The sequence below is a fragment of the Brachypodium distachyon genome, chromosome 3, assembly GCF_000005505.3.
Source record: "Brachypodium distachyon strain Bd21 chromosome 3, Brachypodium_distachyon_v3.0, whole genome shotgun sequence".
Lineage (NCBI taxonomy): Eukaryota > Viridiplantae > Streptophyta > Magnoliopsida > Poales > Poaceae > Brachypodium > Brachypodium distachyon.
Window position 1 is genome coordinate 45,145,720 of NC_016133.3, and position 17,125 is coordinate 45,162,844.

Here is a 17,125-nt window from a genome sequence, read left to right on the forward strand (position 1 = left end):
CTGATCTGATCAGTGAGTGATTCCGACCGGAGGAAATATCTAGATCAAGCAGCAATGGTAGCTCGATCAGAAGAAACTTCTAAAAGGAAAGGAAGAAAAATCGCGTCTAGCTTTCGCCGACGATGTGATGCTTAATATCGCGCGGTGATCCAAGCAAAAGGGTTGGACCAAAATCACACGTTCGATCCACCGATCGATCCCCTCCTCCCCAAACGAACAGATCGCGATCGAGCCTCGCTCCTCCTCCACACCGCATGGACGCCGACGCGCGTCGAAGCCCCTGCCCGCGCTCGTCTTCCCCAAGACCGGCGGAACGCGCCGCCCGAGTTGATCTGCGCGCCCACGACCTCCCACGCCTCTCCGCCGGCACCTGAAGGACCACACGGACACCGCGAAGCCGCTGGTGCCGTCGCCCCAGAGTTTTCGCCGCCCAGCGTCGACACTGTAGGACTTGTTGACTAAGGCTACATATGCAGGTGATTGGACACATATAGTCATGAGTGTTGCATTCTGCTATTATTGCTTGCTGCCTTGATGGGTACTTTGTACTCACTCTTGCTATTAAATCCCATTTCTTAGAGCAAAGCATGCATGGGATTGCTAATGAGTCAAGAGAAGGACATCCTGGTGATGGTGATTACTACCATGGTGATTGTGGCAACGTTGATCCAATAAGTCAAATTATGATTTGGGAGCAGAGATAGGGGTTGGTTTCAATAGTTATCCCTTTTGTTTGAAGTTATTCACATTAGAATTGCAACAACCATAGTAAGTTTAGTTAGTACTTCTTGTGAAAAGATGTAATATTTTGTCAGGATTATAAAGTCTATTTAAGACTTTTAGCCCTGCCCGGCATGGTATTGTAATAATCAATGACCTTCTATAGCTATTCTCTGCTGCAAATCTCCGAAGTGGCTTATTATTTGACAAAACCACATTCTGTCAAGCAATAATCCACGGACCAGTGTCATTAACTAAACACTGATGGCGCGGGGTCATCACACATAGATAATTCAAAATTTACATAATTTAAACTACAAATTTAAAATAACTATCAGCGGAATCCAAGTCGATGACCTCGTGCTCCGGACTCCAGCTCCTCAGCGGCGGCGACGCGTCCGCCAACCAGGGAGACCAGGCTTCCTCTAGTTCCTCCTTGACCTGCACGGGCGCAATGGCAGTGGCAGGAGACGTAGAGTGCCGCCCTGAGGTCGGGCCGGCAGCCCAGCTCCTCCCGCTCCGATTCGGCATGGCTACTGCCACGATGGCCTCCTGCTCCTCCATGGTGCGCGTTGCTAGCGCCACCTCGACATTGGAGAGCTCCAGGACGCCCTGGAGCCCTGCTGCCCTGAACCGGGATGGAGGCGAGGAAGGAGCGACGACGCATGTCATGCTATGTCTCGAACCAGGCGTCCCAGTACGACAAGTCCTCCATGTAGTCTGGGTCGTTGTGGAGGTCGTCGGGGAGCGTGGCACGCCGGCGCCATATCTCCACCCGCTAGGCCTGGCTGCTCGCCGAGACGGGTGGCACCGGATCCCGCTCGGGTTGAGATGCCACGGGTGCGGCAAGTGCACGCCAGACCATGACAGCAGAATGTCGTGGTCCCAAAAGTGCGCCACCGTGTGCACGTTGACGTACATGCGCCCCTTCTGCCCCCTCATTGGCGTGACACGGAACAGTGTCGCCGCCGGCAGCAATCGGTGGTTGTGCACCCCCGACGAGGAGCCCGCCATGTGGTCATGTTTCCTCGCCGGCCACATCTTCTTGGGAGCCATGGCGGTAGCGGTGTTAGGGTTTTGGTGGGCGGCGAATTGGGTCAGTGAACGGTGGTGCAGGGCAGGGTTCCACGGTTGCTGGTAGGTGGGGCCTGAAATGCGAAAGATTTGACCCAGCCTGACCTTGGCAGACGCGTGGACCGAGCGCCCGTCTGCTTCTCGATGTGTGGGAACGCAAACCCGGCTCAGATTTGAGGCCGGAATGCGTCTCGACGGACCGAAAAACGGACTATGCGTCTCCGCGTTGGGGGCGCGTCCGGCCCATTTGTGTCGCCCTGGTCGAGTTGCCCTTAACCTCCCAACAGCTTGAGCGGCAGCTTTTAACAGTAAACAGTTTGTAAAAAAAATATATGCTGAAACTGTCGCTTCGATTTTTTTTTTACATTGTAAAGCCTCTTTATTCATCTGAATCACGGTTACATCTTTGATTAAAAGAAAGACGTAAGGTACTAGACGGAGGACTATGAAACCAAGAGTTTGGAGCGGACGATTTTGTTGCCATGTCCGCAAGTTCATGAGCAAATCAGTTTGCCTCCCTAGGACAATGACTAAAGGACTTCACAAAATCATCAGCAAGATGAAAGCAATCATCCGAAATGGCCGCCGCAGCAGAATAATTCTGTCCACCATCATTCAAAACCTGAACAACCTCCATATTATCTGAGCATACAGACACACGGTGGCAACCAGAAAGTGCAGCTAGCTCCAGCCCCACCTTAACTGCATATGCTTCAGCCGAAAAGACATCTGAAACAATCAATTCTTCATATAACGGCCGAAACAAAATTCCCCGAGTTATCTCTGATAACAGCACCCACTGTGCCTCGGAGAGCACCAGTATCGAAAGAGGCATCGACGCCCATCCCTGGGTGGTCGCACCCATCCAGACCGTTTGATGCTATGTTTGGGAAAGCAGCTTAATTTCACAAAGTTCGCCGTAAGAGCAGAAATAGAGAAGGCCGAACGTTCAGCGGTCCCTAGTGTTTCGCCATGCACAAATCGACGACGATCCCACCACAAGTACCAAGCGGAGCCTGAACGATCAGTTTCTCAAGCTTCATCAATGGAGGCGTAATTCGATACAACCCCCCGGCGTAAGTCATCAGGTTTCCAGGGCCCCGTGACTTAAGTCAGGCCCTTGTAGGTATAGCCTGCCGTAAGCCCATATCCAAGCCCTGTATAACCCCGTAGTCGCGTACGTATTCGTCTACGGAGTCGAGGTAACCCGCCCCGCGTATGTAAATAGGAAAAAGAAAAGAAAAGGAAACGAAAACAAAAACAGAAACGGCCAGATCAACGCCACGAATCATGCACGCGATACATTCTCGGCTGGCGGTTTCCAAAAAAAAAATCATGCGGCGGCCGCCATCTGTGATTCAATTCTGTCCGGCGGAAGAGACCCAACACCACCTCGCCATCCTTTTACACAGATCTTCGTGAAAACTCCGGCGGCCGGACACATATCTCGACGGAGTTGTCTCGTTCGACCAACCCTGCCGTGGTTCCCGCCTCCTCCGTTCGTCTGAAGGTAATGCCGTGCTTTCATGCTATTGGCGTCCACGCCAACCTCATGTAGGTTAGCCTAGCTAGCGCTATAGTTTAGCTTCGCCACCTCGGTAGCCACCTATACATTATGGCTTTTTCATTATCAATAACATCGCAAGTTCATGTGGTTGTGCAGTGCTGAGGTATGGAGAACGACAACGGATACGCGGGCGGGGATTCTAGTTCGGATAATGAATCCACGTCGTCTAGTCCTAGGAACGGGCCATTTGGTGGCGAAGGAACCGACGACGGAAACGTGATGCTTGAGCACGAATTAGGTGTTGATCATGAGCAGGCCGATCCTGCTGATTCGGACTACATGAGCGATGTAAGTTGTATACCTCGTTTCCTATTCATACCTGAAGCGATGATAAATACAAAGAACGTGACGCCAAGTTATGACGCGTATGGTTTCATTTCTTTTTACAGTCCATGATGGGCTCCGGCGATGAATATGAATACATTGGGGATTCGAACATTGACATGGGGCATGAAGAAGACCCTGAAGAATCGGAGGTTATTACGGGATCCTACTCGGGAAGCACGAGTGAGATACGTTGATCAGCGTGGATTCGTTACATGATTTAATGATATCTAGACTTATATATGTATTTCACATTGTGTAGTTGCAAGACCATCTTCAGGACGAAGAAGCGGGAGACTATAGTTTTAACATGAACATTGAACTTGACGAAGATCGGCGTGGTAGATACCGTCAGATAATGGAGATGTTTTTCTATTCGGAAGATGCTGCTTACAGTTTCTACAACAAGTATGCTAAAGAAAATGGATTCAGCATAAGAAGAGACAAGGTGAAACGAACCAAGAATGCTCCCGGACAAGTACGCTTAAGGCGTTTTGTCTGTTCGAGGGAAGGAAAACGTCATAAGAGGTACTTGGCCAACCTGGGAGGCCGCTCGCAAAGGCTAAGGGCTGAATCTCGATGCAACTGCAAAGTGCATCTCGTTGTGAAGCTCGACCGTCAGCGTGGGGTTTGGGTTGTTGCAAGGTTTGACGACCTCCACAACCATATATTGGCCAAAGTGGATGAAGTCCATTTCTTCGGTCACATAGGAAAATCAAAGATTTTCAGAAAGCATAAATTTTAGCATTGGGAGCTGCTGGGGTCAGAAAGCACATGATCACGAGTAGCTTCATAAGCAAATACGGGAGATAGAGTGAAGTGGGATTCGTGAGACTGGACGTGTATAACATGTGTGCCAGAGAGAAGAAAAAGCTGATTGCGAATGGTGATACGTCCACCTCACTCGGCATTATGCTCAGCAGGAGGGACAATGATCCTGATTTTTTTTTTTGAGTTCCAGGCAAATGAGATGGGATGTCTGCGAAGCATGTTCTGGTGTGATTCGCAGTCACCTCAGGACTATCAGGATTTCGGCGATGTCGTCTTGTTTGACAGTACCTACAAGATGAACCGGTATGGCATGCCATTCATTCCCTTTGTTGGTCTGAACAATCACCGTAAGACCACCGTTTTTGGGTGCGCCATCGTTTCAGACGAGACTGAAGAAACGTACGCATGGCTGCTCCAAACATTCTTGAGAGCCATGTGTCAGAAGAAACCGAAGGTTGTGATCACTGATGGTGATGCTTCTATGATCAGGGCTATTGGGGTTGTCCTCACAGGCGTATGGCATCGTCTATGTTCTTGGCATATAGAGAAAAACAGGAAGAAGCACCTTAGTTTCAAATCAACAAAAGAGTTCTGGTCTCTCTTATACTAAACCACTTCAGAAGACACATTCGAAGACAGGTGGAACACGTTTGTTCAGAAATGGCGGACAGATAGAACAGAACCATGGCTGAGGAGGATGTACAGAAAGAAAAGACTGTGGGCCCCGTCCTATCTCTCGGGAGGATTTTTTCTGGGTATGAAAAGCAATCAGAGAAGGGAAAGTCTGAACTCATGCCTCCACCTTCACCTTGACTTCGGAATGACTCTCGTTGATTTGATAGTGCACTATGAGAACGCAATTGTTCGTATCCGCGAGGCAGAGGCAAGTGATGACTGCAGCTGTTCTCAAACACTAGCTGTGGCAGTTACAAACTGTAAGGTGATCAAGGTGGCCGCTTCACATGTGTTCACTCCGGCAAACTTTTATATGGTGCAGAAAGATCTCAAAAATATTGGCGGCCTACAAGTGTTTGATGTACACGATGGAGATCCTCGCCGTTTCATCGTAGGATGGAAAAACAACAACAGGTACAGGTTCGCCGTGGACTACACACCTGGAAGTTCTGAAGAAACTATCAAGTGCAGCTGTCGTAGGATGGCTCGTAAGGGTCTCCCTTGCAAGCATATCCTCTACATACTAAAGGTATTGAAATTGGAAGAAATTCCTCAGTGTTGTGTTCTTCCATGCTTCTCGAAAAGGGCCAGGCATGGAGTGCCCACGAGGCGAAACAGTGATCTGTTTGCATGGGGATGGTCCGGAGCAGGGGAGCGGAAACGATACAACGAGCTTAGCGTATTAGGCTCGGAGGCTTTCCACGTCACGTGCAATGATCGGGTCCTGTTCGGTGAGATGAAAGGATTCTTGAAGAACATGATATCGAAGAAACAAGCTGGGGGCAATAGATTCTTCGACGAACAAGATGGTAAGAAAACAGAAATCACACACCCATTGATTGGTGATCCCGTAAAAGTTTGTACCAAAGGAGCGCCAAAGCAGAAGACTAAATTTCGGCCCGGTCATAACTCGCCCGTAACGAAAAATGGCCGGCCACTAGCATACGACGAGCAAACAAAACCGCAGGTGTGCAGCGCCTGCAAGCTTCCAGGCCATAACATACGCAGCAAAGTTTGCAAACTACATCCGTCGTAAGGGCCTTCAGACATCACTAATCGTCAATACATTTTGTACTGAATTACTTTGTTGCTGAATTTTTGCCGTACCTTTTTGTGCAGCAAGGTGGATGGGAACTAAAAGGGCAGTGCGGGCGTTCATCTTTTCTTAAAAAAAAATTTCAATGATTTATATTTTATGAACTTTATTGTACTCTTATATTTCGAGCGGTAATTTATACTGTCATGAGCGGATAAGAATGTAGCATAATGTAGCATACTTAGTTAATTGGGGCGCCATTTTATGCCGGTCAGGCCATCCCTAAACTGGCGAGTGGGACTAAACGACGCCATCTCCCTCGTCGCGGCCCAAAGGCGCGCAGTGCGTGCGGCCTTTCCCTCGTCGCGGCCCAACACGCGCGGCCCACAAGCGCGCGTGCAGGGAGTTGCCGTCGTTTAGTCCCACCTCGCCAGTTTAGGGGCGGCATGACCGGTATAAAAGGGTCCGTCGTGATGAAGGCGTTACGGTCAGTGCCGTCGATTGCAGTTTAAATGGGCTATGCAGTTTACGTAAAGAAAAATAAATTAAATCGAAATTAAACTTTTTATTCGCCGACGCGGCCAGTTTTTTTTAATTTCATATATGTTTAAATCTTCGACGCGACATTTAAACGGCAACGGAAATAGGAATTGAAACAACAATGGAAATGGAAATACGAATGTCATTCAAACATTTTGGATTTATTACAAGTTCGAACCAAATTACGAAATTAAACCTAATCTAAGAAACTCCAACTGAAGTCGTTGTCGTCGCTGCTGTCGTCAGAGACCGGCTCGTCCTTCACCGGGACTTCCTTCACCGGGACGAACGCGTCCCGCCGACTGCATCTGCTCCCAGTCGCGTGCCGACCAGGCGAGCGCCTCTTCCTCGATCATCCGAGGCAGCTCCACCGCCGAGAGCGCCATGGCGGCTTGGTAGCCCGGGAACTCCTCCGGATCCTCGAGAGCCGCCAGCGATGTCTGCACGCCGCGCTCCTGCGCCCACCACGACGCCGGCTCCTCCTGGGCGGGCGCACCGGGCGATGGCGGCCCGTCGCGGATGACGATGCCGCGGGCCGGGTGCGCCGCAGGCCGCTTCTTCACGGCCATCTTCTTGCGCCGCGGGGAGAGGCCGCCGGACCTCGGCCGCAGCGGAGGGTTGCCGGGAAGAGCACCGGGGAGGGGCACTCCGGTGTCGAATTGGTCGAGGACGGTGGCGAGCGTGCGGCCGGGCACGCCCCACCAAGCCCTGCGCCCAACGACGTTGTGCCGTCCAGACGGGGGATGGCGGGGTCGAACTGGGGGAGCTCGTCCTCCGGCTTGCCCTGGAACAGCGCCTCCGAGTACGCCGTGTTGTTGGCGGTGTACTGGGAGGCCTGTGGGTCGTGCTCCGACAGGAGCTGCCGATGCCGGGCGACGTCGGCGCGCCACTGAGGGCTCCTGACGGGCGGCACCGGCGGGACCCCCACCACGCCGACGCTGAGGTGCCCCCCCGAAGGGAGGCACTTGTCCGACGGCGTCGGATAGCTGGCCTGGTACAGCGCCACCGCCTGCTCGGACAGAAGCGTGCGTGGGAAGAAACCATTCGCTGCTGCGTCGTCCGTCCGCCGTCCGGCGGCTGCAGCCGTCGTGTCCCCAGCCGCTGCCGCTGCCGAACATGGTCACGAGGGAGAGAGAGAGAGGCGAGAGAGAGAGAGAGAGAGGCGCGAGGGAGAGAGAGAGGCGAGATGGCGGTGTGAGGATCGGCGAGGACGGGGGGCCGGGGGGGGGGGGGTTATAACGGCGAGGGAGGCGACTGGCCGGGGAGGCGAGACGGCGGGTGGGCGCAATAACGCCGTCGTGGGAAACACGCGACGGGACGTCACGCGGGTCGTCTGGGAACCCGCGCGGTGACTGGCAGGGCGGCTGCGTGGGAAACCGGCGCAGACCACGACCGGTTTAACTCGCCCACCGACCACGCGGTTATAGGGTACGTGATTGCATGCATGCAAAATCTTACGTACCCTTTTGTCTTCCTGTTGTCTTTTCATTTGCAAATTTTTATAATTTGGTCAGAATTCGGCGGTTTTTGCCTGATTTCGTATCCGAATTTTTTCGAAAACACGAAACAAAGTCCTGGTTTTTTTTACACGGAATCTAGGACACCAAAGATGACACTTGAACACGGTTTCCAGATTTTTCCAACTTTTTTGAATTTTCTACGGTTTTTACGAGTTTGGTCAGAATTTGGCGGTTTTGGCTGATTTCGTATCCGAATTTTTTCGAAAACACGAAACCAAGTGGTCGGTCGTTGTTCATAGGGGTACGCTAGCATGAAAATCAAATTTGGTGCAATTTCGAGGATGTCGAAAATCGGACCCCTTTCCGAAATGACTTTTGGTGCCAAACGCCCTCTCCGAAGCAACTCCGTTTTTTTGACCCTCTCCGAATGTCCTCGTTTTTTTTCACGGAATCTAGGACACGAAAGTTGACACTTGAACACAGTTTCCGGATTTTTCCAACTTTTTTGAATTTTCTACGGTTTTTACGAGTTTGGTCAGAATTCGGTGGGTTTGGCTGATTTCGTATCCGAATTTTTACGAAAACACGAAACCAAGTGGCCGGTCGTTGTTCATATGGGTACGCTAGCATGGAAATCAAATTTGGTGTGATTCCGAGGATGTGGAAAAATCAGACCCCCCATCCGGAAGGAGGTTACGATATGGTTCACAACCAACTCCGGCATGACTATGCCAGTCCTGTATCCACACAGGGAAGCCCATGATTTACAAGGATTTTGACTGTCCTCATAGAGTCAACGCCAATTGATATGCGTGGATGGCCAAACCCTTTTATGGTTGTAACGGCTCCCCTAAACGGGCGAGGTGGGACTAAACCACCGCCTCCCTGGCGCAAGCGCGCTTTTGGGGCGCGATTTTGGGCTGGCCCGATGGCTTTTCCGCATCGCGATTGGCGGTGCGTCAAACGCGCTCTTGGGGCGCGATTTTGGGCCGGCCCGATGGCTATTCCGCATCGCCCGCTTATGGGCGCCGCTACCAGCATGAACGTGTTTGGCCGTCCACGCAGATCGGTTGTCGTTGACTATACGAGAATAATCAAATGTTTTCGCTGAAATAAGAAGAAAAAAAATAGTTCGACCAAGCTATCGATCTGCGCGTGCCCTATTCATCTCTATTCAACTCCTTAGATAATTCTTGAATGTTGTTTCGCACGTGCTCCATCTGATTTTCTTCGCACAACAATACGTCTCCTCGAAGCGTTAATGGTTGTCTGCAATAAATATGTTACTTGTTAGTACAAATATTTTTGAATGTGACGGTGGAAGTACAAACATTCATGCCTACCTGGCTATATTGTGATGTAAACCTTTCTCCATCCCAGTGCTCCATGGAACGCATAACGAATATACCACACGAGATACTGATACAACACAGATTGATATATATCAAGACATTGCACAAAAGATTTGAATTCTGATCCACCTTATACTCACCCATCGTTTTGCTGTGGTGCTTCATACGACTTAATGGGCCAATCGACCACATCCGGAAACTCTGCACCTGATGCGTTGTTCGCCTCTTCTATGTCTCTTGCGAGGCTGAGTCTCTAAAAAAACAACTACAGTTAAATGCACGGTTGCATAGTTCATAACGGAGTCAAGAAATATCTATTATTGTACCAGGTTCTTCACGACTTTCATTGACTCCTTATCATAGCTCTTCATGGAGTTGAGAATTTGGAATTCTTTTTTCACCGTGTGCATAACACTTGTAACCCAGTGAAAAAAGACAACGTGCGTCACGAAATAGGCCTTCATAAAAAATTGTACATTTAGCGTATGCACATAATTTAATTACAATGTGTAAAGTTGAATTTACCTTAGGACACGAGAAATATTCGGGTTCGGCTCTTTCATAGGCAGCCGATTTGTTTGTTGCGTTATCACGGCTGTTCCGTGACCTTCTGGGAATAGAAGCCCCACCAATAATTTTGTTTAACAACGTGTTTGCTCGGTACACGGGACAAAGGTGTCGATCAGTACGACCAATTCGAGAATACACCACGTGCAAGTATGCATTTATCACCTATTCCAACGGTAGTAGGATATAAGCAACATGTGAAACGCAAAAGCAACATCAATTATAAGCCATGTACTCACCTCGCCTCCTAGCATTTCGTCCGCAACAACAGACCGAAGTTGTTCAGGTGAAACAACAGTCCCATCTCTATCTTTGAAAATAGCACTTTTCCTTTGGAAAATGCCAGCGGCGTGTGCTGTTTCAACATAGAGCAGGGCGACATCAATGAGTTCCGGTGTCACGACGTCTGCTACCCCTTCATCAATTGGCCCTTTGCCCGAACCGGACGCATCAAATAATCCTGAAATATATGTCCATTGGTAATCAATATATACAGTTGAAAACAACACTGCTCATTGTCCTACGAAAACATCATATAATAATACCTTTTTTAGCACCACCCTTCGTATGTCTCTTTCGTGGCTGATTAGTGAAAGGGGATTGGAGCACAGTCGAAACCTTACGCTTGCGCTTTCCAAGAACTTCAGTCTTCGCCACCGACTTGCACTTGGCATTTAGACTTCCGGAGTCCTCAGACGGAACGGTTTTTTCTTGGAAACGAGGCTTCAGGCCGGCCGACCTCAAGCATCTATCCACGGAAACCAATGGTGACGACTCGGGTGACATACCAGTGCTTGCCTCAGTGTTGACAGGCTGTGATGGTGTCCCCAGACCGAGCACTCCAACTCTAGCCTTGCACTTGGTTTCACCTGCGCCGGCTGGTACTGTCTGTTGAGGCGTACTGAATTTTTGTTCAACCCCATCTCGAGATGACACAATTTGTACGTCAGAATTTGCCATGTGTGAGTAAGCACCCATGAAATATTTGTCCTCATAACGGCCTTTCACATCTGTCCAGTTGACTTCATGTTGCTCCTCATCTGACGAAGCCTTTCCAGGTTTGTACGTCACACCCGCCTTGTTTAGCCTTTCCATGATTATCTGAAAAAACGAATAATGCAAAAATCTTGACGTGTGGGTAAGGAGAGGTAGAAATAACAACGGCGTGACTGACCTTTGCGCATTGATCTGCAGCACGGTCGATTTTGCTGTCGATTTGGGCCATGAACGGCTGCATTACGCGTTTAATGACTTCGTCCAACCTGCCGTCACTGATAGTTCTCTTACGTGCGGGTTCAGGCTTCAATTGTCGTCGCCCAGACCTTGGCGGTGCTTTCTGAGACAGGTCTGAAGTACTAACTTTTCTCCATCTTGCGCCTTCCGAGAGGTCGTCCTCAATCTGCAAGTTGACATGGAACACATGTAGATGAAGGACAAATAGGTAGTTGGCACTTCTAATGGATGAACAAAACCGGTTAAGACCTACAACCCTCACCCTGTAGTTTTTTCCACGGCCATGGACTTGATCGTACTCATCTCTTTTGGTAGCTTCCGGCTCGCCCCAGTTCATCGCAAGTGGCCTCATAGACATCTCGACATCACACTGACTTTCTTTAAAAGGTCTAAGCTTCTCCCAATATAGGTACTGTATGCATAATTAGCGTTACATACACAATTGTAACATGCAAATGTAAATAAATCCTAAATGAAAAATAGTCGGCTTGTACCTGTATTAGTGCAAGATTTCCTCGAGGCCATTGAATAATTGAGTCACCCTTTTTCACCTTGCCCGAGCAATCAAACAAGATGGACAACGTGAACGCATTCCAGTTAAACAGGTGCATTCTTTTGATATCTTCCACAAGTGCAAAATATTCTTTGGGGACAATGAATCCATTATCAGGCGCGAGTAGTACGCCAAAAAGGACTAGGACAGAACGTCGGAGGAAGTCGTCATCCCCTGTCCCATCCCTTACAGTGTCCTCAGTGAGTTGGTTGATCACAAGGTTGTGTGTTTGTCTACTAACAAACCTCGAAGGAATTCGATCTCGTACGTCTAAACCTTCTTCAATTAAAACGTCGCCTACACTAAGGCTGGTGTTAACTAAGCCTAAAATGCTTGTGACATCCCGGTGATCCAGTGAAATTGAGCCGTACTCGGACTTTTCTATCACAAATTTTTGAGAGCTGGTATCAAATCTCTCAATCATGTACCTTAAGAGACCCCTGCGCATCTTCACGGACAGCGGTTGGAGCATGCACCCTAGATTCGTATCGGATATGAATTTTTGCCGTTGCGCGGGTGTCCATCTGTTGACGAAGAGCAACCACTTCTCAACGGAGCATCTGATCTCGCCACACTCCTCCATACTGTATGGAAGAAAAAAGAAAAATCACTGGTGATCAAACCCGAGATGGAACTGAGCAGATCAGCGTATCAGAACATGATGATGCCATAGATGCGACGGAACATACCTATGAAGGTGCTGGCATAGGAGACAAGGAAGGAGGATTCGACAGTCGACGCTGCAGCAAGCAGATCCTTTCTGGCCGTGAGAGTTGATGGGCGCCGAAGTACGTAGATCTCAAAGGTGGTCGGCGAAACGGGTAAGAAGCGGATCGTCGTGCCTATGGATTTCTCGAGCTGATAATAAGCACTCCTTGATTTACGGTGTGGTAGTTACCTTAATGCTCGCATGTACGGCGTGATGAGGGATGCTAGTTTTGACCAAAGAAGTCGGCCCGTACTGGGCGGACGGGCCCAGCTACGATAATAAAAAAGAGCCCATTGCGTGTCGGATTGTCGTAGCACGGGGCTCAGACACCGGGGATGCGTGAGCACCCCCTTTTAAGGTTCGGCAGTGGGCGATGGAGATCGCTCCGGCGATCGCCGGCGAGGCCAATGTCAAGCGTTGGGACATGATGAACGCGAGATCGTTTTTACCCAGGTTCGGGCCACCCTGAGGTGTAAACCCTACGTCCTGCTTCTGAGTTTGTTATTAACCGATGAGCAAGGGTTTACAAGTTGCCGAGGGGAGTCCCCGGGTGCTCTCTCTCCTTAGCTAAGTGCTACTTGCTACCCCTGGCTAGAATTAGTAGTGAACTATGAGTTCCTCGAACCTTTTGACCGTTGGCGGGGGTCCTCCTTTTATACCGAAGGGGATACCACAGTTGCCGCGGTGCATGGGTGACAAATGGCGAACAAGGAGCCAGGGCAGCTCGGCCCTGCCGCGCTGGCTTGGATGCAGGATGGGTAGCCCTGCAACTAGGGTCCTACATGCCTAAAATTTACACCGGGCCAGTCACTGTAGGCTGACTGGACAAGGAATCCCCTTTCTGTCGGTGCATTTATTGCTTGAGGGTGCTTCACTCCTTGTCCTGACGAACCCTGCATACAGGGAGCCCGCCGAGCAGCCACGTGGCATCGCTGTCCTGCCCACTCGGTCCCGCTCCTGTAACGGGTGCATGCGCCCCGGAACGCCCTTCCCGACAAGTAGCCTCCTGGGAAGCGCCCAGGCAAGATTTCTCTTGCTGCCCTCCAGGGCAACCCCCGCAGCCCGGCTAGCCCTGCCGAGCTGGTGACTTGCCGGGCAGCTCACGGGGTGTTGCCCGGGGTGCGATCCTCCCGGGGAGCAAGCGAGGTGGCCCACGCGTCATGCAGCGGTGGTACCCCGGGTGCCACTGGTGCGACAGTAGCCCCCGTGCGTGGGCCGGCAACGCATATTCCCGGGTGGACTCTTCCCTGATCAGTTGCCGGGCTACGCCTTTAACCGACGCGTAGGTCCCGATCCGCTTCGGGTCCTCGTATATGCGTTGCTCAGAGGATTTTGCCGTTACGGGCAGAGTAGTGGGCGCGAGATTTCTGCCCTAACCTCCCCCTTAAACACGGGTGGTTAAGGCCACGCCCCGCACTATCCTCTTGAAGTGTAGTTATCCCCCAACGCACCCGTAGGGTGCGGGTGCAACCATTGCTTAATGCGAGGTGTTATAAGACCCCTCCGCCTTTCTTCTCCATCCTCACGCTCCCTTGCGCCCCTGAATCCTGCTAGCTTCTGCCCGCGTTCCCCATGGCGCCCTCCACTCCCAAGAAAGGGAAAGGCTCCAAAAAGCCCGCGGCCAGCAAGAGCGAGACGGCTCCCAAGAAGCCCGCCTCGGAGAAGGACCAGAAGAGGCGGGCGCTGAGGGCCACACACGCCTTCTTCCTGCCTGGCTACAATGGCGAGGGGCCGGACAAGGTCCGGCACGCCGTTGCCTCGCAATTCAACGAGTACGGGGAGACTCTCATCTTCCCCGCCGGCGCCGAGCACTAGGAGAACGACTTCCGGGTGTTCGCGCGCTTCATCCTCGCCGGGTTGCTGCCTCCATTCTTCTTGTTCCTCCACGCGCTCATGGAAGCGTACCAGCTTCGGGTGGCGCATCTCCACCCCACCTCCCTCTTCCTCCTCGCCGTCTTCCAGTTCCTCTGCGAGGGGTTCGTCGGAGTGATGGCGTCGGTGGCATTATTCGGCACTACTTCTACCCGCGCGTCGAGCAGGCAGGGGCGATGTCGTCGGGGGTGGTCTTCCGCGCCCGCGACCGGATGAAATCGGAGTTCATCGTCCGGTCGGAGAAGAAGATTGAGAAGGAGTGGCGCGCGGACTGGTGCTGGGTTCGTGTGGAGGAACCCGAGGAGTTCATCTACACGCCCACCGAGCTGCCGGTGCGCAACGTCACCTGGCGGAACCGCTACAGCCGCGATGCCGAACTCCTCCCTATCGTCGAGAGAATCAAGGCCATGCGGCTAGCAGGGCTCACCGACCTCGACGTGGCATGCACCTGCATTAGCCGGCGTATCGTGCCACTATAGCTGCGCTCCCGGCCCGCGTGGATGTACATGGGGCCCGGGGACACCACCTACCTCCAGCACGGGGGTGTGGCTCTGGAAGCAATCCGGGCGTGGGTGAAGGGGATCACCGGTGAAGACGCCCCATTCACGGAGCTGCCGCCGGGGGCTCCCTCCCTCCATGCCGGCGTCCCGGGGCTGCACCAGATTATCAGTGGCTACCTGCCCTGCGACGAGTGGGGGCTGATGTCCGACTCCCCCGCTCAGGCCCCGCGTCCCCCTCCACCAGCAACCCGAGGGAAGCGGGTGGCCGAGGACAGTGGAGGAGAGTCAGAGCTCAGCTGGACCGACCTTGAGTCCTCCGGCGACGAGGCGGGTCAAGTTGCCGGGACCCAAGCAGTCCTCCCCGCGGCGGCGGAGGAGGATGAGGACGAGGACGACACGCTCCTGATCGTGTGGAGGTTAAGAGCACCCGTCGCAGCGGCCACCTCTGCAGTGTACGCTAGCATCGTGGCGGCTTCTGCGGCGACCGGGGGCGCGGCAACCCCACGGGCGCCCACGGCCCTGCCCAAGCGGGGACTCTTCCGAGGCTTCGAGTTCAAGGTCAACCCCCCGAAGGACGGCACCTCGACGGGAGCTGGCAAGAGGGGGAGAGACGACTCGCCACCCGCTGCGCCGAGCAAGAAGCCGCGCACCCGGGCCAGCGCCAGCGCCGCCCCGGGTGGCACGGGGGCCAGTGGCGCCCCTACTGCGCCTGCCGTCGACCCAATCCCAGTGGAGGAGGAGCCGGCGGCAGGTACTGACCCATCCCCTGGTTACATTGTCTATGCTTCTCTTGCCTGTCGATCCGCAACCGTGTCGCTTTCTTGATTCACAAGCGAAGTCCAGCCCGCGGCGGGCGCCCCGGCAACAGAGGCTGGGACAGAGGAGGAGGAGGCTCCTCCCGGAAGCTCGGCATCCCCGCAAGGTACTCGTTCAGAGCTTCCTTGCGTTCATCACCGGGTAACTAAGTTTATTTTTAGATTCTAATTCTTTTCTTTGTCGTAGACCCGACTGCGCCCACGATGGGAGCGGGCGTTGCGGTGGTCGATCTCGGCTCCGACGCCGATGACGCGGAGACGAGGGAGGAGTCGGAAGAGGCTCCCGCGCCAAGCTCCACCGCACCGGACACGACGGTGGCGGCGCCCACCGTCGGTACCGAGGCGGAGCTCGGCGGCGCGTCTCGGGCTACGTAGGCTGATGATGCGGATCCTGTGGCCACCCACCAGGAGGCGCCTCCTGCCGGGGGCGCGGCAACTCCACCAGTCCCGCAACCCGTGGGCGCGAGTGTGGACGAGGCTGCGGCAGGGGAGCACCAGGAGGCTCCACCGCAAGTGGACGACGCCCCTCCCGGCCAAACAGTGGCGGTGGGGGAATCGTCGTCGTCTGCTGCTACCCCCGGCCCAGACCTCGACATCCTTGCCGGGCTGACTTGGGACCCAATCACCAGTTCTTTGACGCCATCAAGGAGCAGCAACTGGCGTTCGTGACCTCCTTCAACCAGGTGAGGGAGCGCCACGAGCTCGTGAAGGGCCAGCTCGGCGAGGTGCGGCAGGCCGTCAAGGGGGAGCGGCAGGAGCTCTCCCGGCTGCAGGAGGAGACGCTCCTGGCCCGGCAGGCCAGGGATGAAGCCGCAGCGCCGGTCGTCCCCGAGGTGGAGCTCCACCAGCAACTGGAGGCCTAGCGCGCCGAGCACCAGCAAGCCCAGGACTCGCTGGCCGCGGCGCAGGAGAATGCCAAGAAGGAGCACGAGGAGGTGCTCGCTACGGCCCAAACTCGCCTCAACAAGAAGAGCGAGCTTGTCTGCAGCTACCTTTCCTAGCTCCAGGGGCTGCGCACCAAGCTGGAGGAGCAGACCAAGTCTGCGGAGGACGCGGCAGCGGCGTCGGCACGGTGGGAGAAGGAGCTCAACTCCGCCAAGGAGAAGTGCGCCCAACGTGTGGATCTCCAAGTTCTGCGACGGGGAGATAGCCTCGTGTGCCAGGGAGATCGCTGAGACGATCCTCCCCCGGGTGCACCTCCACCACTCGGACTTCCCCTTCGAGACGCTGCTGGACGCCTGGTCGGACAGCGAGGACAGCCATACTCACTGCAAGGCGGTGAGCAGGTTCATCGAGGAGGTGGCGGACCGGATGCAGAGGAAGCCGGAGCCGGAGCCAGAGGCAGAGCCCCCAGCCA

General features: G+C 53.3%; 1 protein-coding gene and 1 long non-coding RNA gene across 2 annotated transcripts; both read left to right on the forward strand.

The window, feature by feature from the left end:
• Positions 1-908, forward strand: LOC106866452. The gene is made up of 2 exons (XR_001406830.2): positions 1-476; positions 580-908. It is a non-coding gene; the product is annotated as an uncharacterized LOC106866452 (long non-coding RNA).
• A 14,051-nt stretch (positions 909-14,959) lies between these two features.
• Positions 14,960-16,143, forward strand: LOC106866416 (cell wall adhesin EAP1-like). The gene is made up of 2 exons (XM_014900565.1): positions 14,960-15,704; positions 15,956-16,143. Exons 1-2 carry the CDS (start codon positions 14,960-14,962, stop codon positions 16,141-16,143), a joined length of 933 nt encoding a protein of 310 aa, XP_014756051.1.
• Positions 16,144-17,125: the final 982 nt, after the last annotated feature.

What these genes read in the sequence shown, in the direction of transcription:
- LOC106866416 (XM_014900565.1), top strand. Translation starts at nt 14,960, where the DNA reads ATGGGGCCCGGGGACACCACCTACCTCCAGCACGGGGGTGTGGCTCTG. An exon ending in GGAGGAGGAGCCGGCGGCAG is followed by an intron (nt 15,705 to 15,955) that starts GTACTGACCCAT and finishes TCTTTGTCGTAG; the next exon opens with ACCCGACTGCGCCCACGATG.